This window comes from Tasmannia lanceolata, unplaced genomic scaffold, assembly GCF_043159265.1.
Source record: "Tasmannia lanceolata isolate RefF3 unplaced genomic scaffold, GAP_Taslan_0.1 ptg000013l, whole genome shotgun sequence".
Classification (NCBI taxonomy): domain Eukaryota; kingdom Viridiplantae; phylum Streptophyta; class Magnoliopsida; order Canellales; family Winteraceae; genus Tasmannia; species Tasmannia lanceolata.
In genome coordinates this window covers 49,415,051-49,438,725 of record NW_027518690.1, presented here as the reverse complement: position 1 = coordinate 49,438,725, position 23,675 = coordinate 49,415,051, and the positions used below count along the sequence as shown (strand labels likewise).

At 40.5% G+C, this 23,675-nt stretch overlaps 2 protein-coding genes across 4 annotated transcripts; one reads left to right on the top strand and one right to left on the bottom strand.

Annotated features, from left to right (window-relative positions):
* Positions 1-153: 153 nt before the first annotated feature.
* On the bottom strand, positions 154-12,401 carry LOC143890445 (cation/H(+) antiporter 18-like). 3 transcript variants are annotated; one of them, XM_077395132.1, is made up of 4 exons: positions 12,299-12,401; positions 4,426-4,673; positions 2,351-3,352; positions 154-1,597 (listed from the first exon to the last, which is right to left on the bottom strand). In XM_077395132.1, the coding sequence occupies exons 2-4, from the start codon at positions 4,618-4,620 to the stop codon at positions 383-385; spliced, it is 2,412 nt and encodes an 803-aa protein (XP_077251247.1). In that variant the 5' UTR covers positions 4,621-4,673; positions 12,299-12,401; the 3' UTR covers positions 154-382. The 3 variants fall into 3 exon arrangements, with proteins under 3 accessions (XP_077251247.1, XP_077251249.1, XP_077251248.1); XM_077395134.1 differs by lacking the exon at positions 12,299-12,401 and adding an exon at positions 5,498-5,866; XM_077395133.1 differs by lacking the exon at positions 12,299-12,401 and adding an exon at positions 5,434-5,865.
* A 7,460-nt stretch (positions 12,402-19,861) lies between these two features.
* On the top strand, positions 19,862-21,512 carry LOC143889318 (acidic endochitinase-like). The gene is made up of 2 exons (XM_077393493.1): positions 19,862-20,416; positions 21,026-21,512. The coding sequence occupies exons 1-2, from the start codon at positions 19,909-19,911 to the stop codon at positions 21,403-21,405; spliced, it is 888 nt and encodes a 295-aa protein (XP_077249608.1). The 5' UTR covers positions 19,862-19,908; the 3' UTR covers positions 21,406-21,512.
* Positions 21,513-23,675: the final 2,163 nt, after the last annotated feature.

The window sequence follows — 23,675 nt, the reverse complement described above, 5'->3', positions numbered from 1 at the left end:
ACAGTTAGAATTACAACACTGTTGCGAATCAAAGAAGGAATTTCATTAATTATTTCAGTTACCAGTAGCTGTTTTAGTAACTTATAATCATCTTCTTCCTGTCTCCATCTAGCAAACACCCAATTTCAAAAGGAACAACAAGGAATCACAGTCTAAGAACCTTCATATAGATGCATTCATACTTACCAAAAAAATATATAGATGCATTCAGAAACATGGTTTTAAAGAAATACAAATGAGAAATGAAGGGTGGGGAAATGGTCTTATTGAATAAGAGGTATTCTCACTTTTCATTTCTCCTTTCAGTTTTAACAGCATATATTATTTAAATCCTTTTAATAGATCTACTATCCACAACAATGAAAGAGAAAACTGATCTCAGCTACACAGAATCATAAGCTTTCGGTGTGCGCTCCTCTGGCTGCTCTTCATCAACTGGAACAGCCGGTAAGTTCTTCATCGTCGTCAGGCCACGATACTGTTGCATTATCAGCACTGATGCTGTTGTTGAGAAACCCGGCGACGTTAAAAAACTTCCAATTGGACCCAATTCCGGGCATTCAGTCCTTTCAGCCAGAACAGCTGCTGGGACCCCCTTGGGAGTTCTACCCACCAGAAATAGGTTGCACCGGCTCATGCCCTGAATATAAGCAACTACTTCTACCCAGTTTCTGACCACCACTTCTTCACATTTAGGAATCTTGTTTCGATGTTCGGCAAAGAACTCATCATTTGATCGTCTTTTGCCATTGGTGTCATCATTCGTGCTGATACCGACACTGTTTTGAACCGGAAAAATGTCGGATTCAAATAAGAAACGAAAGACAGTTAGCTGTATCCCAGGGTGCTCCGACATTCGGAGTCCATATAAGAGTGCTTCATGATCGTCACTACCGCCAAAGAAGAGAACTGTCACAGAGGATAAGAGGTTGCTGGCAGAGATGTGGGAGGAACTGCCAAGACCCCGATCAACTAGGATACCAACTGAGCATGGTGCATTGTCAAGGACTTTTCGGTTGACTGTTCGAAACTCGGCCCGAGTAGGCTCCAAGGCTCCATCTAACCCTTGATGCTTGTGGAATGGTAGAATCACTAGTGCAGCTCTTTTATTCTCGGCACTCGCGCAGATATCCTCGTGAATGTTTGAGAGTTGTGAGATGGCAGTCATTGGCCTTATAGAGACACTGCACAAGCGTTCGAAAGCCTCAAAGGCAACAACAACATTGTCTGATTTTGAGGGCTGCCTCTTGTTCCAGAAAGGGAGTCCATTGTTTCTCACCTTGTGTACCATACGGATCGCCGATGATCTCTCTGAGAGCTCCATGAGGTGCATCGCATAAACACAGAGTCCCGCACGGCTGTCGATCCCCCTTGAGGCCTCAATAAGATTGATCAGGGTTGGAATATTCCTAGAGCTGTGGAAGCAGGACATGATTCGAAGTTGGGTACCTCGGTCTTTCCTCTGTATGGTTCTATGCTTGTAGGGGGTGCTTGTCCTTCTTGCAGGCTTAAATATAGCTATGACAATAGGCGTGGTGATGAAGGTTGTAAACAGAGCCATGAGAACCATGATAGCAAAAGTCTGGTCATTCAACACCTGCAACAAGGGAGACAATCCAGCAATTACAGAATGATATATAAAGAATCACCAACGCAGTGGAAATTAAAAGGGGGAAGACCGAAGACTACAATTAACCAGCCCAGTTGGATGACAAATCAACTTAGATAGTTTCCCTAGGCATAAACATGGGAAGGGAGGCCGTGGGAGCCATATCCATGATCATAGAGACTTCATCCAACAAGAAACCAAAGGTTGACAATCTGGAAAATATATCAAAACAGCTCTAGACTAGGACTGTTGACAAGATCTGAATTGGGGTCTTCATTGTACTCAAAGAAAAAATAGTGAGAATATCATGGTTGATGGTTCAATATATTCAAAGGGAAGGATTCTCATCTGCATCTGGCAAAAGGACAGGTCTTAAACAAGGTCCAAAGACAACCTTGCACCTAACATATAGCAAGCAAGCAAGTATTCCCTAAAAATCTGTAGGTCCCAAATTCCATCATGTCCCCTTATTTGATTCCTGTCCTCTAATATGATTCCTCAAATTGTGCCAGAGCATCATCAATTGCAGGTAAGGAGTATGCCTAACTAACCGCTGACGATTGCCATTAAATGTCATTATCTTATTATTTTGTTTTCCTGTATAATAGCAGTGGTAATTTCTCTTCCCCGAGAAGGCTAGGTGGAATGGTAACTTAAACAACAATTATGAGTTCAACAAGTCCCTTCAGTCCCATTTAATTTAAGATTGAATTTTAAGAAAACAAAGCATAAAAAAATTACCTTTCGATCTTTACCGATGTTGAGGACAATGAGCTCCACCAAGCCTTTCGTGTTCATCAGAAATCCCATCGTTAGAGCCTCACGAAAAGGCATCCGGAAAGCAAGTGAGACACCAATTGTGCCCACCATCTTTCCCAAACAGGCAGTAACTATCACTAAAACAAGCAGTCCCCAAGACTGAGCCCCTCGAATGGTAGCGATATTGGTCTTCAATCCGCTAGAAACAAAATACAAAGGAAGAAGTAGACCTGAAACAAGGTCCTCTACCTTCTCTACAAGAGCACCAGCAAAAGCTCCGTCCTTTGGGATGAGGATTCCAACCACGAAAGCGCCAAAAAGGGCATGAATTCCAATAGCATCAGTAACAAACCCAGCTGCCAAGACCGCAGCCAAAGTTCCACATATGTATATCTCCTCTACAGGCTCACCTTCATGGCAACGTTGGGCCATCCAAGAAAAGATTGGGCGTAAAACAAAAACAGCAAATACAATGAATGCGGCACCACAGAGGAGGACCCAGAGAGAGATGATGGGGGAGTGGCCCGCACCAGAGAGTGCAATGGCGATGGCAAGTAGAATCCACGCGGCCACATCATTGACTGCGGCAGCTGACATGGCCATTCGGCCAACGTCAGTAGTCAAGAGCTTGAGTTCGGCGAGGATACGGGCCAAGACAGGGAAGGCGGTTATAGAGAAGGCCACACCCATGAAGACAACAAAAGCAGGGAGATCCACACCTTTGGAAATTTTTTCCCGAACAACGAATGACGTACCAATTCCTAGTGCAAAGGGAAGGCTGATTCCAGCAACAGCGATTCCGAGAGATCGTTTTCCAGTTCTAAGGATGGCGTTCAGGTCCAGTTCTATGCCTACCGTGAAGAGGAAGAAGAGGAGCCCAAGGTTAGCTAGAGTATCTAACACTGTCAGGCTCCTGGCAGGAAATATTGCATGTAGATAGTTTGTGTTACGACCCAAGGCTGATGGGCCAAGCAAAATTCCACCCTGCATTGGACAAAGAATATTAGAATCCTATATACATGCACATTCAGATCAATGTATATGTACACAGGCATACATATATGCGTGATTATATGCCGATATTAAGCAACTCATTGAGTCAGAAGTGGGTTAAGTAGAGTTCAGTTTGGCTGGGATTTGACATTATATTTTCAGTACAATATTATGAACAATAAAGCAAATCAAACGGGCTAATCTTTGAAAAAATTGGCAAGTTTTCATAACCTCTTTAACCAAAATACTGGATTTTACAGTTGAGTTGCAAGCCTCAAGATTCATTGAGCTACATGTGTGTGTGAATCTATACATACTTTAAACAGTGTTAAGTTGTTTTATACTTTGTAATAAATCCTTAGCAAGTTAATTAGTTAAAAAAACCACACAGAATCTTAAAAAACAAACAAAAAAAAGTTTTCTATTCTTATTTTTCCAGGATTCGCAGTATTGAACCTAATAGAACTGAAAGCAGTTTTGCAAGCTTCATGATTCCATTGAACTACATGTTTTAACAATACTAAGTTCTTTTTAATACTTTGTAATAAGATCCTAAGCAAGTTAATTAGTTAAAAAAACAGCAGAATTTAAAAACCAAACTGGAAATAAAGTTTCGATTCTAATCTGTCCAGGTTCACAGTATTGAACCAAATAGAACTGAATGCCCCCTATAAAAAAAATAATAACAAACTAAAATAAAATAAAATAACCTGAAGATCTGCTACAATTCCCTACATACATGTTCTCAAAAGCTAATCAGGAATGTAGTTCATAAAGTGTGGAGTACGGATATCACTCCCATGTATGTAATATCACTCCTCTCTTTACTAAACATGTTTCTACTATGATGTTGACAACATACTAGACAAGTAGAAATAAAGAGAGGTAAGCCATTATTAAAACAGTGGAGGGCATATAACAACTCTCTAGTCTCTACATATATAATTTGAACTGAAATTTCTTCTCTTAATCTAATGTAAGAACACAATAAAAAATAATAAAAAATTCCTATGAATGATCTTAGAAAAAGGAACTGAGGAAGATTGAAAAAAAAAGGTACTCACAATCATCTCAGCAATCACACGAGGCTGCCTTAGAGGCTTGAGAAGGAAAGCAAGACCTCGTGTGACAACAAGCACAAGACATATCTGTAAAATGGCCAAAGGGAGAGAAAAATCAAGAGGATTATCCCCTTGGAATGCTCCATTAGAAGTGGGCTTCATTGGGGATGGACATGAATGAACAGTAACATTCGCCATTGTGTCAAAGAGCTCTTTACAAGAACTTCACCACTCCAATTTATTTCAATAGCCTGCAAAGTAAAACCCACGTAATGTTGAGTTAGTTAGAGTCCTCATATGATCAGTATTAGCATATATGATAGAATCCTCATACGATAAGTATTAGTTTATTTTGTTGATTAATTGTTAGTAGGCTTGTTTGGACAGTTAGAGTGGTTTTAGGAGAGGGACATTATCATTCTCAAGACTATTTTATTAGTAATATTATCTGGGTATCAAACAAAAATGACCAAAATACCCTTACAAAGGACAGAGCAAGAGAAAGGAAGGTGGGGAAAGGAAGGTGCTAGGAAAACAGGAACCCCTTTAGCTTTAAAAAATTAGGGTTTGAGATGGCGACACGTGCGCAACAAGAAAAGGAGGAGACGATTTGGGCTTCCAACAAAATGATCAAAATACCCTTACAGAGGGGTTAAAGACTCTGTGGGGTCTTCCTACATTCGATTGCAAATTTCCTTCTGTTCCTCTCTTGTACATTCTGGTAGGGGTCTTGCTGCCTAACCCCAACTTATCAATAAAAATAAATAAATAAAAAGTTTTTCTGTGGATAGCATTGTTTGAAAATATAACCCCTTTGTAAGGGTATTCTGGTCATTTTAAGTCGCAGTCTTTTTTATCAAAACGAATGTCCCTTTCACTCTTTCAGAGAGAGAGAGAGAGAGAGAGAGAGAGAGAGAGAAGACAATTTGTTACTTTCACACCAAAAAGAACGCCACCTCCAAAAGCACCCAAAAGGTAATATTATATCATATAGAGAGAGACAGTCCTCACCTTGAAAGCTTATTGGAATCAAAATCACAGTGTTAACGCTTCCAGAAGGGAAAAAAAAAATCACCAGAGGAGAAGGGTTTTGGTTAGTTTCGTGGAAGGAAGCAGGATACTTCCTGGGGGCCTTCGATTTCCGTTTTCGATTCCCGTTTCGATTCCTGCTTTTGATTCCCGCTCTGGCAATCTTGAGCAGGATTCTTTACTGAGAGCCTTTGATCTCACGTTCGATTCCCGCTTTCGATTCCTGCTCTGGCAACCTTGGTTTCATGAGAGGCCGTAGTGGGATCTTATATAAGCGAGGGTCTAAAGATGGAAACTGCCACCCACTCAATTTCGTATTCGTGTTCCATCAGGATTCTTATCTCTCGCTACTATCAATAAATAGAAATTTGAATTCAATGTTAACTCTCTCAGATTCACCTAATACGGGCCCACCAGCCAAACCAATTGACCATATTTAAATTTGCTAACCTATTGAACAGTGATGATCGTTCTATGGTGGGGATTAGACACCAGCTGTCCTTCCGCCTAGCCACTTTTTTCTACTGAGACTTCAATCTAAACTGAGTAGGGACACATGTATGTATATTACTTAATCTACTGTTTAACATACTTGTCAATCTCTAACTGATACACTGCAACAAACTATACTTTTTCAAAATCTAACTGACACACTGCAACAAACTTGCCCTCTCTCAACTGTGGGATTCCATTTGGGAATCACGATGGTGATCATCCAAACCGTAGCTTTCAGACAAATGAACAAACCAAATATCTTAGTCAGACAATCATAGCCATCAAATTGGCCCTTTTACCAGTCATATGATCCCACATTGGAAAAAGTGAATTGATGTGGATGGGCTTATAAGGACTTGGGCACCTTCCCGGTTGGGGCTAGCTTTTAGAGATGCTCGTCTCAACAAGTGGTGTTTTCAGGCGGGGGGTTGATCCCTAGTGTGCCCTCGAGGATGGAGAAAATCCCTTGGGGAAGATCGGTAACCCTAGCATACCTTTGAGGACGTTGAAATTCCTTCGGAGAAGATCTCAGAGTTGTCCACGTTGCTTCTGCGTGGAGGGGGAGATTGTTGGGGGTTCCACACGAAAGCAAAGATCCCACACCAGAAAAGTGAATTGATGCGGATGGGATTTTAAGGACTTGGCACCCTCCCCTTAACGGCTAACTTTTAACGGTGTGTTCTACCAGGTCCCAACACTATCTATAAACAACGGAGTCCACATGATCAACGGCCTAATCATCAAATCCCTACCACTTGTTCTTACGTTGACTGACAAAATCAGACAGTAATCTCCACTTGGTACAAGGATTTTAAAACCCAAGGTTGTACAAGCTAAAAACCGGGATTTTACCAGCTAAATTGTATAGGGAAGGATATGGGTGAGTTAATGCAGGTTAAGTAATTGAGGGAGGATCAATTAAAGTGGAAGGGGATGAAGTTTTGGGGTTGTTCAAGAGTGGAAGTTCTTGAATTGTTTCAAGAACTTGGAGTAGTTAAGACTTCAAGAAAGGGCTTTTAAGGATCAAGGATTTGATTGTGTGGAAAGGGGCTTTTGGGTTCAATGGGGTCTTGGGCGTCTGGTTTAAGTGTGTTGATAAAGTAGAAATGGGGCTGAAAACAAGGTATCTACACCTTTGGACAGTTAGCAGAACTGAACGGAGTTTTGCGGCAAACTTGCAAATCCTAACTGTTGATCTGCAGCAAGAAGATATGCCTTCGAGATTGGTTTTGTGAAGACTGGAAGGTTTTCTCACATAACTAAATTTTACTTTACCAATCAGAAAACAAGTAAACACGTTTACTTATGTTTAGCAAATGTTAATCTAATTTGATCTCCTATTTTGACTACAAAATAGGAAAAATATAAATTTAATCCTAAAATCTCTAAATTCCTAATAAAACTCAAAATTCCTAAACCAACTTGACTCCTAACAAAAGTAAAACGAGGGCTCTTTAGCCAATGAGAAAATTCTAATAAAATTTTAAAAAAAAAAAAAACTAAATCACCTAGTTTAGGGTCCGATCTCTTTCGATCTATGGATGATCGGCCTTTGAAAAGTATGATCTTCCATTCCTCCGAAATAGTATGGAACTGATCGAACGTCTGGATCGTTGGAAGGCCTAACAATTTTCGCCGAAGGATGCACCTTCATCATTATGATCTGATGACGCAGGCATAGTTTTTTATGAGGGTTAACCCTAACCCAACCCACCTCAAAATGTCTCAACCCTAGCCCATCCTGTCTAAGTGTCTAATCCGACTCTTGGCAAAAGCAGAAAAAAATACACACAAAAAAAAAAAAACATTGTAACTTAAAGACTTATCATTTAAATGTTAATAAATTTAAAAAAAAGATAGAATCTCCTACCTCCGAAATAAATTATCTTTTAAACATACCATATAGAGTTACTCTTCACAGCTCTTAAACATACTAGTATACTACACAACCACCCTTTTATGCTCTCTTTTAAGCATACATCGGCCACACGCTTTATGCTCCCTTTTTTTTTTTGAAATGGTAATATTATAAATAATGGAAAAAATAGGAGACCAAGATGGAACTCCCATATTTACAATAGAAAACGAGAAGGCAAAAGAGACGAAATATACAATCAACGGCACACCACTCCTCAAGGAGGAAGGCGGTTAAACCACCTAATAGGACCGCCAGATACACCACGCTTGGCAAGCGCATCCGCCTTATCATTTGTCGATATTTTGACATGTTGGTATCCGATAGAAGACCCCGAAGTTATATCACCAATCTCATCAAACATGGAAAGAAATCTCCACGGAGGAGCCGGCCCACCTTTCAACCAACGAATCACATTTAACGAATCCCCTTCAATAATGGTTTGATCCAACAGACTTCTATCAATATGCAAAATGCCAAAATGCGCAGCCCTCACATCAGTTTCAGAGGCATCACAGACACCTATAGAGCCATAGTATGCCCACACTACTCACACCCTCTTCGTTATGACACACTCCTCCCACCCCAGCCGGACCCAGATTGCCGAAGCTCGCTTCATCAAAATTAACCTTAAGCATATTTTGAGGAGACGACTCCCACCTTTGCGAGACAAGAGCTCTCCGATCAACACTAAAGCAAACCTCCCTCCAACCTTTCTAAAGATCATAAGCCGATACAAACCGGAAAGAAGGAAGGCAGCTCACCCAAGATATAACCAAGGTGATAATCTTCAAGCATATCCAATGAGGGTTCTTAGCTTTCCCCTTAAATATCCTAGAATTCCTCTCATTCCAAATAGACCACCACGTAGCAAGTAAACAAAAATTCCACAAAGTTTTCCCTTTTTCCTTCCAAGGAACCCCTCCCCACTGATGCAATAACGACGGAATAGACTTTGGGAAAACCCAACAAATACCAAATCTCATGAAAATGAACTGCCAAATGAGCCGAGTAAAAGAACAATACATAAACAAATGATCCACAGATTCCCCATCTTGAAGGCAAAGGGGGCAATGATCGATAAGTCACGGGGCAATGATCGATAAGTCACATACCACGGTTTCTCAGAAATTTGATAGTTTGTATTCTATCATGACAAACAGTCCAACCAAAGATACAAACTCTAGGTGGGCAATGAAATTTCCATACCTTTGCCGAATATGAAGGGTTAGAAATGGGCAATAAAATCTCATAGAAAGATTTGACCGAGAAAGACCCAGAAGGTTCCTCAGTCCAAAGCCTTTTTTTCCTCTCCATTCCTCTTAATATAACATCCCTCAAGAAGGACCCGCATGCTAGAGGGCAATTCCACCTCCCACTCAAAAAAAGATCTTCTAAACCCCGGATTCCACACAAGGACACCGTCATTCTGCTCGAAGCAATCGCAAACAAAGGCCTCCCTATTAGAAGCCATGCTAAATAATCTCGGGAATCTACATTTAAATGACACATCCCCGCACCACACATCGTGCCAGAACAAAATTCTATCACCCCTATAGACTTTAAATCTAACCTTAGACTTGAAAAGAGATGTCATTTTTAAGATATCTCTCCATACCGACAGCCCTTTTTTCGCAAACGAGTCCATGGATTCCCATCTTCCCCTATTGCGCCCATACTTGCTACTAATGACCTTACCCATGACCTATCATGCTCCTCCCCAAATCTCCATAACCATTAGCCCAAAAGCGCATGGTTGAATTCCTTAACTCTCCTTATGCCCAACCCGCCCATCTTGACATCTTCCCATTTGACCAAAGCACTCCCTCACTCCCTTTCTTTTCCTTATTCTCACCCCACAAGAATCTCCTCTGAATCTGTTCAATTCGCAGAGAGACACTCACAGGGCATTTAAATAGAGACACAAATGCTTTATGCTCCCTTAAAAGAAGCAAGAGCTAGTTAACTTTCACGGCTCTTACACCATTTGCACCACCACCATTTTATGCTCTAAAAAAATCAGAGGCATACAACAACACCAATTTATGGTCGCCTAAAAACCGTTGGCCACATCATTCTTGTGTTTCCCAAAATGAATTAAAGTAGGTGTATCCCAAAAGCAATTGAGTTAGAACTCCCTGTTTGTTTGGGGTTTTTAGAAACGATTGCCAGTCAAATAACTGATTATTTGAATTAAAATTAAAAGTAAATTTGAGTCCAATAATCTGTTTTGGACTCACAACCTGTTCAAAAAATCCAAAACAAATGAGTAGACCTTTAACTAGGATCATTCAATCTGGCATTCTCGCTTAAGACGCATCCACATAGTGGATCACAATATCTTAACATGAGGCATGGCGGGATAAGTAGATAGAAAAATCTCCTAGTGCTGACAAACTCTTGTGTCTCAAATGTCACTCTTGTACTCTAATGGACCCCGTGCTCAGTCTCGTCAAGGCAGAATCGTAGTTGGGCAATACATAGTCGGTTGTGCACACACAACCAAAGATTAGGGATACTTGGAGTTGGGAGTTGGAACTCTTGGAAACCCTTCGACACTCAAGTCATATAAGTCAGCATAATAAGAACCGGACACAAAAAGGCGAGAGGGTTCTCGGTAGTCATGGTGGCAGGTCCAATGTATGTTGTGGCATGTACTGTCCTTGACAATGACAATCCCTTGGGTTGGTAAGATATGGGAACGTGGCATGGTGAGAGTACAATCCCAGGAAACAGTGAGCTAGGTTGGTAAGAGATGGGATGTGGCATGATGAGTGATGGGATGTTGTACGATCCCCAGAAGCAGTGACCTAGTGAGAGACGGAGCACCACACGATTGTGTCGAGAGCTTTTACTTGGCTGAGAACCCTGGTTCTCAGTCGACACTTATTCTGCATCCTAATGCATGGTGGCACTCGGTCGTGAGTTCTTGGGTGCTGGCCGACTGAGGATTCTTCTCTCGGCCAGGTTTACAGTCATGCCGATGATGGCTCCTGCTTGGCAGTTTTCGGCTCCAAATGCTCCCTCTTGGCCATGATCTTCTGGTCCTCACTCCGGGAAGCTGAGTCACCGGCTCCCGGCCTACCGAGTTCCTCCGTCTCAGATGGGTCCATGATGCGGCCTTGCTGCTATAGGTTTACATGGACCCCTTGTCATGTGTCTTCATGCCATCGGTAGCCCCATTTTGACATGTTTGGCTGCCGTGGACAAAGGGACTAAAAAGAAGGGGAAAAATAAATAGTATTTTGATTAAATTTTATCTTTTCCTTGTTTTTACATACATATCTTAACCTCTCCTCCCTCCTCTCCACTCTAGTCTCTCTTCTCCGACTAAAGTGTTGAGGAGGTAAGAGGGTGAGATAAGTATGAATAAAAAACGAGGAAAAGATAAACTCTAATCAAAATACAATTTAATTTTTTTGCTACTTTGTAGCCCATTCTCACACTCTCAAGTCTCTTTTTCTCCCATCCTCCTTAGCTATCTCTCACCCCTTGTTAAACTAATATTCCATGGTTGCAACTTACAAACATGGACTTAAATTGGGATTTGCTAGGGACCATCGCAGAAAGGCATTTCAGGGATGGTTGTTGCTAACCAGCCACCTCAGATCAATAAGACAAAATCTGTTGAAAAGTGAGCCTCTGTGGCTGGTCTCTCATGCAACAGCCAGCCACAAAATGCCTTTAAGCCATGGTTCCTAGCAAATCTCAAATAATTTACTATTAACAAATTTACAATAACAAACAGCACATCCTCTCTGTCACATGACTCTTTGCATACGTGATGCATGCACCCCTTTTTCCTTCCTTGCCCACCAGATTGCAGGGTAAAAGCGTAGTCATAATTAATACGCCCACCAACTTGGAGGGTAAAAGCGTAGTCATAAATACACTGGACGGGGCTGACATAGGAACAAAAGTGGGCGTATAAATCACTCACCCCATATTTTCCCTTATTAGAGCTTGAGCACCTGTACAATGTCCAATGATCTAAGTCGTGTATTCCTATGGTGGGCCACTAATCCACGTCCATTCCCAATCGGCAAAATATCAGACGGTCACAATAGTCCGACGGTGTTGGACTTTGATTTATGGCCAACCCATAAAGAGATCTTAGCAGATTAACGGTTAGGATCATTGAACAAGCGACCTCCACTTGTACTTGTGCCCGTCCATATTTTACCATCTTGAACGGCCTTTCACCTTTTTCCGGTGAAAACCAGACATCATGATGTTTGGTATTTTTATTTTCTTCGTAAATATTTTCTCTATAAAAGAAAGAGAGGAGAAAAACGAAAGAAACAAGAACCTTTTTTACTAAGATGAAAACCCTCTGGTTTTCCTTCTTTCAAAACCTAAATGTGAAGATCGAAATCAAGGAAAGAAAAAAAATCTCGTTTTTTTTTTACCTAAGAGGATCGGATGGAAATGGAATACCTGGAATTTCGCTCAGTAAAATATTTTCTTCGTTTCTATCTCCTGCCTCCATCTCCAAATAAACAATCCATGAAATCTCCGCGTGTGTGAGAGAGAGAGTATTTGTAAAACAAACGAGAGTTTGAAGGAACTAGCCCTCTTTGTTTGCGAAAAAGAACCCACAAAATTACTATAATACCCTTTCTTTTTCCTTTTTTTTGTCTCGAGGGGAAATTCCCGAAAGCTTTCTTTACATTTTAGATGACAGAAACTGCCCTTGAGCTTCTAGAATTGACTGGAGTGACAGATTTTATGGTTTCGAGACCGTTGATCTTATGATTAGATATAATCCTAACCGCTTAATCATTAAATGGCCTCTTATCTTACCAACAAAATTTGACTTTTGTCACAAGGCTTATTGTAAGGCTATGTAAAAGGCAAAGGGTAATATTGTCAGTTCAGTATAAAAGGAAGGGATCACAGTTGTACATTATTAAATTGGAAGAAATCCAAGGGTAATTATGTCTTTAAAGAAAAAAATTTCTTTTTTCAGATGTAGAATTGAATCCCTACGTGGGAAATGAGCATGGCATTAAATGTGAGCTTACACCTTGCATATCGAGAGGGTACGCAACGTACGTGGTGGAATTTCCTATTTTGATTTTAATTGCTTCTTGGGAATACGAAATATTAGGGCTGCAACTCGAGCCGGGTTTTACCCGACCTGCATCGACCCGACCCGAAAATAGCCTGGGTTGGGTTCAGGTTTCATGGGTTTCGGGTCGAGCCGGGTTTGAGGGGGCCCGACCCGAGTTACATAAGTTGTAGTATGTACATTTTTTTCTATTGTTAGTTAAAAGTTAAAAGTGAAAACCCACGCACCCACTGTTATTGTATGTGAGTGTAATTTCTGCTTCTATGAGTTGAGTTGATTCAAGTGTTTGATTCAGCATTGTTTGATTGTAATTACAGCATTGTTTGATTCAAGTGTAATGTGAGTGTAATTACATCATTGTTTGATTCAAGTGTACTGTGAGTGTAATTTCTACTTCTATGAGTTGAGTTGCCTTAGCAAACAAGAATTTTCCTTAAAAAATTGCGTCAACGTGAAAAAATCCGACCCGACCCGAGATTTATCATGGGTAGGGCCAGGTTTGGGAATCGTGGGTTTTCCAAAAAAAAAACCCAACCCGACCCGAGATATTTCTTCGGTAGGTTTGGGTTCTCCAAAACCCGACCCGAGTTGCAGCCCTAGGAATACTACTCTCACATACATACCCCTTTGCAGTTCCTTTTTTTAGGTGACACTTATGGTACTTTAATAGGAATCCCTAGCTATGCCCACCAAGACCTAAGGCTGCAAATGAACCGAGCCGAATCACGAACACATTTGGGTTCGGCTCATTAAAAGCTCGGCTTGGGCTCGTTTGTTTAATAAACGAGCCGAACCCGAGCCCAAAAATTAGGCTCGTCAAATAAACGAGCCGAACTTGAGCTTTGTATAGTTCGGCTCGGACAAGCTAGTGAACTTTTTAGGCCCGGTTCATAAAGCTGAGCCGAGCCTTAAAGCTCGGATTACATATATATATATATATATATATATATATATATATATATATATATATATATATATATATATATATATATATATATATGAGGAAAATGATTGTGAGCTTGAAGCTCATATAGCTTATATGAGCTTGAGGGCCCAAACACATGTGGGCCCACATTGTTAGGATGATCCAAAGCATTCATTTGAAAGGCCCTTACATAGACAGGGTGTGTGTTCAAAAAATCAGCTCCATAGGATCATCCTAACCCATCCAAAAGTTGAGGGCAAAATGGACAGACATCATTTTCCACAAATTTGCCCATTTTTGCCCTAGCTTTTGGAGGGGTTAGGATGATCCAATGGAGCTTATTTTTGGTACACACCCTATCTATGATGGGGCCTTCAAATGAATGATTTAGATCAGCACAAAAAATGTGGGACCCATGTGTTTGGGCCCTCAAGCTCATATAAGCTATATGAGCTTCAAGCTCACAATCATTTTCCTATATATATATATGAGGAAAGTGTTGGTGAGGTTAAGCGCCCAATCACATTGGGGCCTACTTTGTTAGGATGATCCAAAGCATTCATTTGAAAGGCTCTTACATAGATGGGGTGTGTACCAAAAATCAGCTCCATAGGATCATCCTAACGCATCCATTTGTAGAGGTCAAAATTGACAGACATTATTTGTCCACAAATCTGCCCATTTTTGTCCTCCACAAATGGAGGGGTTAGGATGATCTTATGGAGCTGATTTTTGGTACACACCCTATCTATGATAGGGCCTTGCAAACAATGTGGGCCCATTTTAAGCCGGCGGTGTAGCTTCACTTTTCCTATATATATATAGGGGAAAGTGATTGTGAGCAGCCCCTCATATAAGCTTATATGAGGTGACCGCTAAAAACATGATGGGCCCACATTTTTGGAGTGATCCGAACCGGTCATTTGATAGGCCCTGACATAGATAAGAGGTGCCCAAAAAATCAGCTCCATAGGATCATCCCAACCCTTCGTACTGTGGAAGTGAAAGAGGGGAAAATGGACGGATAAGTGGGCAAATTTATACCCGCCCATTTTCCCCTCTTTCACCTCCGCAGTTTGAAGGGTTGGGATGATCCTATGGAGCTGATTTTTTGGGCACCCCCTATCTATGTCAGGACCTATCAAATGACCGGTTCGGATCACCCAAAAAATGTGGGCCCACCATGTTTTTAGCGGTCACCTCATATAAGCTTATATGAGGGGCCGCTCACAATCACTTTCCCCATATATATATATATATATATATATATATATATAAGAGAGAGGAAATCGAGTATGTGCAGCTTATATGTGGATGGAGAGAGAGAGAGAGAGAGAGAGAGGAAATCGAGTATGTGCAGCTTATATGTGCATGGCTCTACATTAAATCCCTATTACTTAGCTCTTTCAAAATCCCAGTCGAGCCCTTCTATTATCCCTCCTTGGAAATTTTTTTAGGTCTTCTCCATCAAAGCAAGCTAGGGTTCCTCTCCTTCGCAGGTATTTTTCTCCCTCTTTTCTCAACAGATTTTTTTTCTTTACTCAATTGCTTCACTTAGGGTTGTTTTTCCCAAATCCATGAAGAGAATCAAACCCTTTCAGCTGTTTTCTCACTCTCTTCTGAACGGATTTTTTTTTTCTTTACTCAATGGCTTCACTTAGGGTTGTTTTGCCCAAATCCATGAAGAGAATCAAACCCTTTCAGCCGTTGAGCCTGAAATAGGGGTATTTCAGTCACAGGCCCTGTTTGTTTTAGATAATGAGAACCGATGGTATTTATTTGATTTTAAGGCTCGGCTCATTAAAAGCTTGGCTCGGCCTCGTTCGTTTACTAAAATGAGCTCGAGCTTTATGAATTTTGGCGAGCCGAACACGAGCCCAAAAAAATAAGCTCGTCACGAGCCGAGCCACAAACTTAGCGAGCCGACCACAAACAACCCAATGTTTTGCTCGGCTCGGCTCGTTTGGAGCCCTGCCAAGACCATTCAAAAGCCCATTTCTAATCCTTAGAAAGTGCTGCTTATTCTTAACTCGGGAGGAATCTCAGAAAAAGCAAACTATCTTTGAAGTGGGGTCTTATTCAAGTTTTATTATATGTTGGGGATATGGACCTGCAACTCTGGCTTTGGGGGGGGTGTGGTTGCATAAGGTTTCACACTTTCACACATACATATGGAGAACATACTATATTTTTGCACATTGAACCGTGGTTGGTAGGTGACAGAATATGTGAGGTCTCCTCCCCATCTCATGGAAATTGTATATTGTGGCTCTGATGTGGTCAGATAGCATATTGGGACCCACACTTTTACACTTCATATTTCGATAGGTGAGGCCCACCATCACCCACAATTTATACAGCATATTTTGAGGCAGTGGGGCCCAATATTTACACCTCATGTTCTAATGGGTGGGGCCCACTATTTTACACCTATGCATAGCATGGCCAAAGAATGCCAGTGATTTAACAAATTCCAAGCCCCCACTCGCCCAAAGGATTGCTTTTTATTTTGAAAATCATAATAATTCCCGAGATTTTATATGTTGTGTGATCGTGAAGTCCAATATTTTTCAAAAAGAACTATCGGCCAATGTGATAGGATGATCCAAAGTGTTCATTTGTTGGGTCACAAAGTAAATAGGTTGAACCGCATAAATCATCTTCATGGGATGATCTTAACCCTTCGATCTATAGAGGTTTCTATAATGGGTTACCCATTGTAGATCGGATAGTTAGCATAATCCTATGGAGATATTTTATGAGAAGCGGCCTATTTACATTGTGGCCTAGGAAATGAACAGTTTGGATCATCCTAGTGACCTCCCCCTACTGTTTCTGTTTTTGCCTCTTAAATCAAACATTCCCTCCCTTTGGCCGGTTAGCCTCTATCCAGAAATGAGAGAGAGAGAGAGAGAGAGAGAGAGAGAGAGAGAGAGAGAGAGAGAGAGAGAGAGAGAGAGAGAGAGAGAGAGAGAGAGAGAGAGAGAGAGAGATACTTTAGGTGGATTGTTGAGAGCTACTTATTAGGGGAAAAAGGCTAGCTTTATGAGAAAAACTAGCATTCTTTACCAAAAAAAGCATTAAATACTACGAATTTCAAGGGGGTAAATCCCGAATTTAAAGGGGCCAAAAGTATTAATCACATGAATTTTACGTAATAATCCAAGCTTTATGAGAAATTTTCGAGATTTGAGGGGGAGAAATTGCCCCTCGACCCCCCTTGGCTTGTAACATTCATTCATTACTATTAATTTCTGGTAGGGCCACGCCTAACTCCACCTTGCCTACAAAAAAGAAAAAAAAGAGATCGTGTTCTCGCCTATGGATGCAGGCATCTTGCTGAACAACAGAAAATCTTGGTGTTCATCTTGTGGCTTGCGCTTGTTGTTTTACTTTTACGTTAATTTGTGTACGAATGGATCGGATTCTCCCGGGGGATTTTCTCAACAATTTGGACGCCTTTGTTTTATCAAAGAGCTCTTGATGACGGAAGAAATCATAGATGTTATTGCAATATAATATCGTTGAGAAAATCCACCGGGCAGATTAATGCGATCCAATCTTGAACAAATAAATGAAAAAGTAAAAACAAGAAGCAAACCTCAAGATGCGCACCAAAATTTTACGTGATTCAGCCAAGATGTCTATGTTAACAGGCGAGAACACGATCTTCACTATGAGAAAAACAAAACTCCAAGGATTATAAGGGATTAGCCAAAACCTACAAACCTGCAACCCTTTCCTTGTCCTCTCAACTCAGATAGCACGAAGAGCAGCTCAAGAGAGACCTGACAAAAAGTTATCTCTCTCCCTTTCTCTTACCCCATGCACAAAAGAAAACAGAGAACTCTCTGTAGCCACGGCCCAATTAGAGCATCTTTTTATGTTATGTTTTCCAAAAAAACTGAGCTAACTCACTTCTTTCTATTTTAAAGAGTTGTTGGGAAACAAGGCAAATTTCCCAACAAATATAATCTACTTCATCTTAAAGGTCACAATGTCATCATCAGGTCATAATTCATTAATTCATCCTTGTTTAAAAGGGAGGAGGCTCCAAATTGCTTAAAAGGGGGCTTTCTTTTTTCTTTTCCTAGTGGACAACTCAGTGACATACCCACCTACTTGAAAAAAAGGCATGGGGAATGGCCCACCTAGGTGGGCAATTGACAGTAGTGGCTCGCCCTCCACATGTAACATGTGCTCGTTGTGAACAATGCCTTTTTGTTTCATCTTTGTGTAATATAATATTTTCGCTAGTCATTGTTGATTTTCATCAACAGTAACAGGCGCTTAGATAAAGCACACAGAGATAAACATGGTAAGAGATAACGATAAGATTTTCGGAAAGATTATCATAATCTCTATTATCTAATCTAATCTAACTACCTAATCTACCACTCATTGGTCAAGATTCTCTTACAATCAGCGATCAAGATGTAATCTATTCTAACAATATCGCATCAATGAAAGTAAGTTAGGGGACAGGAGGTTAGACTCATGGTATAGTAGGGGTTCAACTTGGATCAGCTAACCTGATTTTAGTTAGGGTTGGTGTAAATACTCCCAGTTTTTTGTACATGATATGCTCTATTTTGTTGAATAGAAGTGAGTATGTAAGTAAATAAAACCACGGGGGCCAATAATTTTGAGTCCAATAATCAATTTTGGACTAAAAATCAATTCTCAAAATTGAAAATGAAAAAGGCCTAATCATACAACCAAGAGCTAGTCTACTAGAACTCTAGAAGGGGTGGTGAAAATGTTCAACATTCATTAACTAAGAAAGTAAAAAAGCCCCCTGATTGCTCTGAATCTCTTTCGTGTAAGGCGCAACTTAGAAACCTGTTAGGCTAAGATTCTAATTATCAGGGAGAAACACGTCTTCGATTTGAAGACAATCTCGTTCGGGAAACCACATTATGAAAATGTGCAATTTACGTGTTGCAGGGGCTTGCTTAAAACAATGCGACAAAAAAGGAGAAAGGTCAGCAATATAAAAAGGCTAATGATATTGACACTACCGTGTTTTGATAATTGCACTAACTCACCATGTCTTTCTTTTTGGAATGGCTTTTCAAAGCATTCTGGGTGAGTTAGTGCAAGTATAAAAAAACATGGTAGTGTGCAATTAATAAAGTCTGGTAGTGTAAATATCACTAGCCATAAAGCTTGTTTCAAAGGAAAAAAACAGGACTCCGTTCCGGAGATAAGGACTGCAATATGTAATGACCCAAATGCCCTTTTCCTTATATAGGGCTAAATTCTGGGGACTGATATCCTCCCCTCCTTTACGGATAAAATCCCCCCTTTTAACATTATCCCTTAAGTTTTAAATGCAAAGAAAAACGTTACAAGGGGTGAATTTATCCTTAAGCAGTGAACCATTCACACAGAAATCGTTGGGGGGGGGGGGGGCGGGGGGGAGGGGGATTTTATCCATTTCGCCTGGGGGTATCATTTCCCTAATTTTTAAGGGTGATGATAAAGAAATATGCACAGATGGTTGAATTATATAATAGAAAACTTAGGGTCGGGTCGTTTCGGGCCGACCTGAGGTATTAACCCTTAACCCGACCCGACCCTGAGTCAGGGCCTAAAAAATGAACCCTGACCCACCTTTAGGGTTGGAAAATCCAACCTAGACAACCTAGACCTTGTTCGGGCTCAGGACGGGTCAGGGCTGATAGGGCCAAACTTGCACTCCTAGGCTGTTGCATGTGCTGCTTGCAACAGTGCACCCGTGAAATGCCTTTCTCGTTGGAAGCTAGCAAAGCCATTTTAAATAAATACCATGGGTATTTTGGTCATTCCGATGGACACAAGATTATAGCCGAGGCAGCTTCTTTTTTATCTTTTTGTGGACGTGTACCAAAACATGGAACTCGTCTTTTTCATAGAAATTGGTCTTCACGGGAGAACGACCAAAAGTTCACAAAGCAACAGAACTCATGGGCCCTTTATTTTCTTATAAGAAGGGGATGCTCCCACAACGTTACTCACCAAAGAAAACACTCCTTATCTTGCTTTTCTCTAGCTCAGATTTGTGTCACCATGGCACCCCAAGTACAAATCCTCCTTTCCCTACTACTACTTGCACTCGCAGGAGGCTCACACGCAGCCGGAATAGCCATCTACTGGGGCCAAAATGGAGATGAGGGGAGCTTAAGTGACACATGCGCGACGGGGAACTACAATTATGTGAACATAGCATTCCTCTCCACATTCGGCAATGGTCAGACCCCAGAACTCAACCTAGCGGGCCACTGCAACCCATCGGCCAATACTTGCACTGGTTTAAGCGATGAAATAACATCCTGTCAAAGCCAAGGCATTAAGGTTTTGCTCTCTCTTGAAGGGGGCTCAGGGGGGTACTCCCTTAGCTCCACCGACGATGCTAGACAAGTCGCGGACTACCTGTGGAACAACTTCCTCGGTGGCAATTCGTCTTCTCGCCCACTTGGCGATGCAGTTCTCGATGGGATTGATTTTGACATTGAATCAGGGGGGAGTGAACATTGGGACGAGCTCGCCAACTTCCTTTCTGAATATAGTCAGCAAGGTAATTTTGAAGTATAAATTATTAAATGAAATTGCTAGGGAATTTTCCGGAAAGGCATTTCACTGCTGACCGTAGCACAAGAGAATAACAAGCTACGATGATTTAGATGAAAGTGAGCCTGTGTGGCTGTTCTTCAGCCACAAAATGGCTTTCCTACAAATTGCCAAGTAAATCCCATGATTAAATAAAATTAACTCCAATAGATAAAGCTTTTAGAGTAATTGGTGGTTTCACATGGTGTCAAGTTGTGTCAACGGTATTGCCTCACGGTAGTTCTTGAGTTCAAAACCCAATAACTCCTTGATAAATACTCAGTGTGTATGGCTAACCCAGAAAAAGAGGGGCCACATGTGAGTGGGAGTGAAGTGTAAATGATTGAATAACACCAACTCTAACACCTTAAGCTTTTGTAGTAATTGGTTGTTTCACATCACATCAAATTAAGCTATTGCATTACCGGCAAGTCTTTGGTTCAAACCCCAACAACTCCTTAATAAATACCCATGTGTAATATGGGCAACTTCGAAAATTGAAGAGGTGCCACACCTGAGAAGGAGTGTTGAACTATAAAGTATTAAATAACAGTTGGAGTAATTGGTTGTTTCACAGGTAATAAGGTGTATTTATCAGCGGCTCCGCAATGCCCATTCCCTGACGCACATCTTGGAACGGCAATTAACACCGGCCTCTTCGACTACGTTTGGGTTCAGTTCTACAACAACCCACAATGCCAATACACCTCTGGTAGTATTGAAAATCTCATCAACTCGTGGAATCAGTGGACTACTGTTCAGGCCAGTCAGATTTTCTTGGGACTCCCTGCGTCTTCTGATGCAGCCCCCAGTGGTGGCTTTATCCCAGCAGATATCCTCATCTCTCAAGTGCTTCCAATCATCAAAGGTTCTTCAAAGTATGGAGGGGTCATGCTCTGGAATAAGTTCTACGACAATGGATATAGCTCGTCTATCAAGAGTGCTGTCTTAAATTGAATTCCCCTATACTTCTGTCATGAAAATAAATTTTGGGGTATCTTCCCCATCGTCTTCTTTCCATATAATATCATAAATAAGTGAATAAATTTAGACTCGTTCCTCTCCTTTCATTCTTAGCCTTCCCAAAGTAAATGATTTTTTTCCGATTGAATGATGGTGACCCAAAGAACCATGTATGACTTTGGAAACTGTTAAAGTATAACGCCATCTCCAATGGCTTAAGCTTTTGGAGTAATTGGCCATTTTCAATTGCTATCAAAGCAAAGGTCTTCGGTAAAGAGGACCACATGTGCCATGTGTGGGAGAGCGTTGCAGTGTAGAAGATTAAATAAAGCCATCTCCAAGGCTTAAGCTGGTAGTTCAGTCTTGGGCCTTCGTGACGTATCAAGGTCAAAATGGCACAAAACTAGAATTTTCAGTCCCCTGTTTTTTAAGTGGACCAAGATTCTTCTTGACTTCATCGAGGCAACAAATTTCATCCCATCAAATTGGATGGGGTACAATTTGGGGCTTGTGAACTACAATTTAAAAAGGCCATTTTTACATGATTGATTATTTTAGTCATTTTAACACGATATGGGATATTTTGATCATTTTTATATCATGGGGATATTTCAAACATTTTGATGACTACGGGGTATTCTGGTCATTTTTACTCGATATAGAGGCATTTCAATTATTTTCCATGACTCGGGCTCATTCCAGTCATTTTTACCCTATATGCAGGTATTTTCATCATTTTTTACGTCAAAGATATTTTAGTCATTTTCCACGACTCAAGGGTAATTGGTCATATTTCACCCGATATAGGAGATTTCGGTCATTTTCAATAATGCAGATATTCTAATAGTTTTTATCGACATATTTTGATCATTTTTTATGTCATGGGGTATTTTAGGGCATTTTGGTTTTGTAAGATTTCATGTCTAAATCCAAAGAATATTCAAACAAGAGATTTTTTAAATTTAAAATTTGAAATCCAAATCTTTACATGGCCATCCAAATGAAACTATTTATAACTTAGTGAATTTTAAAATTCTGGATTTCAAATCTACATATCAAAATCCAAATCCAGGGTGTATCGAAACCCCGTTTGGATACCTCGTATTTTGTATTTGGATTTGGAATTGAGTTTTGAATACAAAATGAATAGATCCGACAGCTCTTGTTGAGAGAGAGAGAGAGAGAGAGAGAGAGAGAGAGATGGAAGGAGTACTTCTGGAGGGGAGAGGTTGAGGAGCAAATAGGGTGAAGGAAACTGCCACTTCTGTGGATTTACAATTTCTTATTTCCACAGCATAATTGAAAATCTGATTTTTTTTCACTGTCAGTTGCTGATTTGGAAATCGAAGGATTTGATCCGGATCCCAATCACAATGCAAAATGGGCTGCAAATGTGATAAATCCAAATTTCATGTGCTTATTATTTAATAAGGGCAACTAATTCCGCTCATTATCCTCCATTGTGAAGAAATTTGATTTGCATTGATCTTTTTTTGTTACCATTAACACTTACATGTGCTTATCCTCCACTGTGAAGAGATAATGACAAGATTTGGAGAAGATTATCCAAATACAAGTTACCAAATATAATATCCCTACCTAATATGCCACCCTCACAATTAAGGGTCAGATATGAATGGATAAGATAAATCTCTAACTATTTGTTACCATTAACACTTACATGTGCTTATCCTCCACTGTGAAGAGATAATGATAAGATTTGGAGAAGATTATCCAAATACACGTTACCAAATATAATATCCCTACCTAATATGCCACCCTCACAATTAAGGGTCAGATATGAATGGATAAGATAAATCTCTAACACCCTGCAAATTAAATCAATGCTTTTCTTTTTTCTTTTGTTGTTCGGAGGAGACAAACCTATGGAAACAAACCAATTCTTCTTTTCTTTCCCTTTTCCTTTTTAGAAATTAAAATCCATTTAGGACTTAGGAGTTCACTCAGTGAGTAGGTGACACTAAAACTTAGCCGACTTTTCTGAGTTTCCTAGTCTTAATCAGGGCAACTAATTTCATCTACAGCAAATTGCAGCTTGGGTGCAATTTGGGAATTGTTATATTGCTTTTGTAATTCAACAAGACTTAAAAAGGCCCAAACTGCTATTTGGACATACACTACTTTGGAAATGTTTCAACTTCAAAGTTGCCCTTCACCTACTTTGGATTTTGCAATGTCATTGAAGTGCATCTTGGGATTTATGTGTTCCAGGGATTTATGTGGAGAAAAAAAAATCCCAGGAG

Coding starts and splice junctions, on each gene's coding strand:
- LOC143890445 (XM_077395132.1), bottom strand. CDS start 4,620: ATGGCGAATGTTACTGTTCATTCATGTCCATCCCCAATGAAGCCCACT. Junction 3,353..4,425: donor GTGTGATTGCTGAGATGATT/GTGAGTACCTTT, acceptor TGTCCAATGCAG/GGTGGAATTTTGCTTGGCCC. Junction 1,598..2,350: donor ACATCGGTAAAGATCGAAAG/GTAATTTTTTTA, acceptor CCCTTGTTGCAG/GTGTTGAATGACCAGACTTT.
- LOC143889318 (XM_077393493.1), top strand. CDS start 19,909: ATGGCACCCCAAGTACAAATCCTCCTTTCCCTACTACTACTTGCACTC. Junction 20,417..21,025: donor TTCTGAATATAGTCAGCAAG/GTAATTTTGAAG, acceptor GTTGTTTCACAG/GTAATAAGGTGTATTTATCA.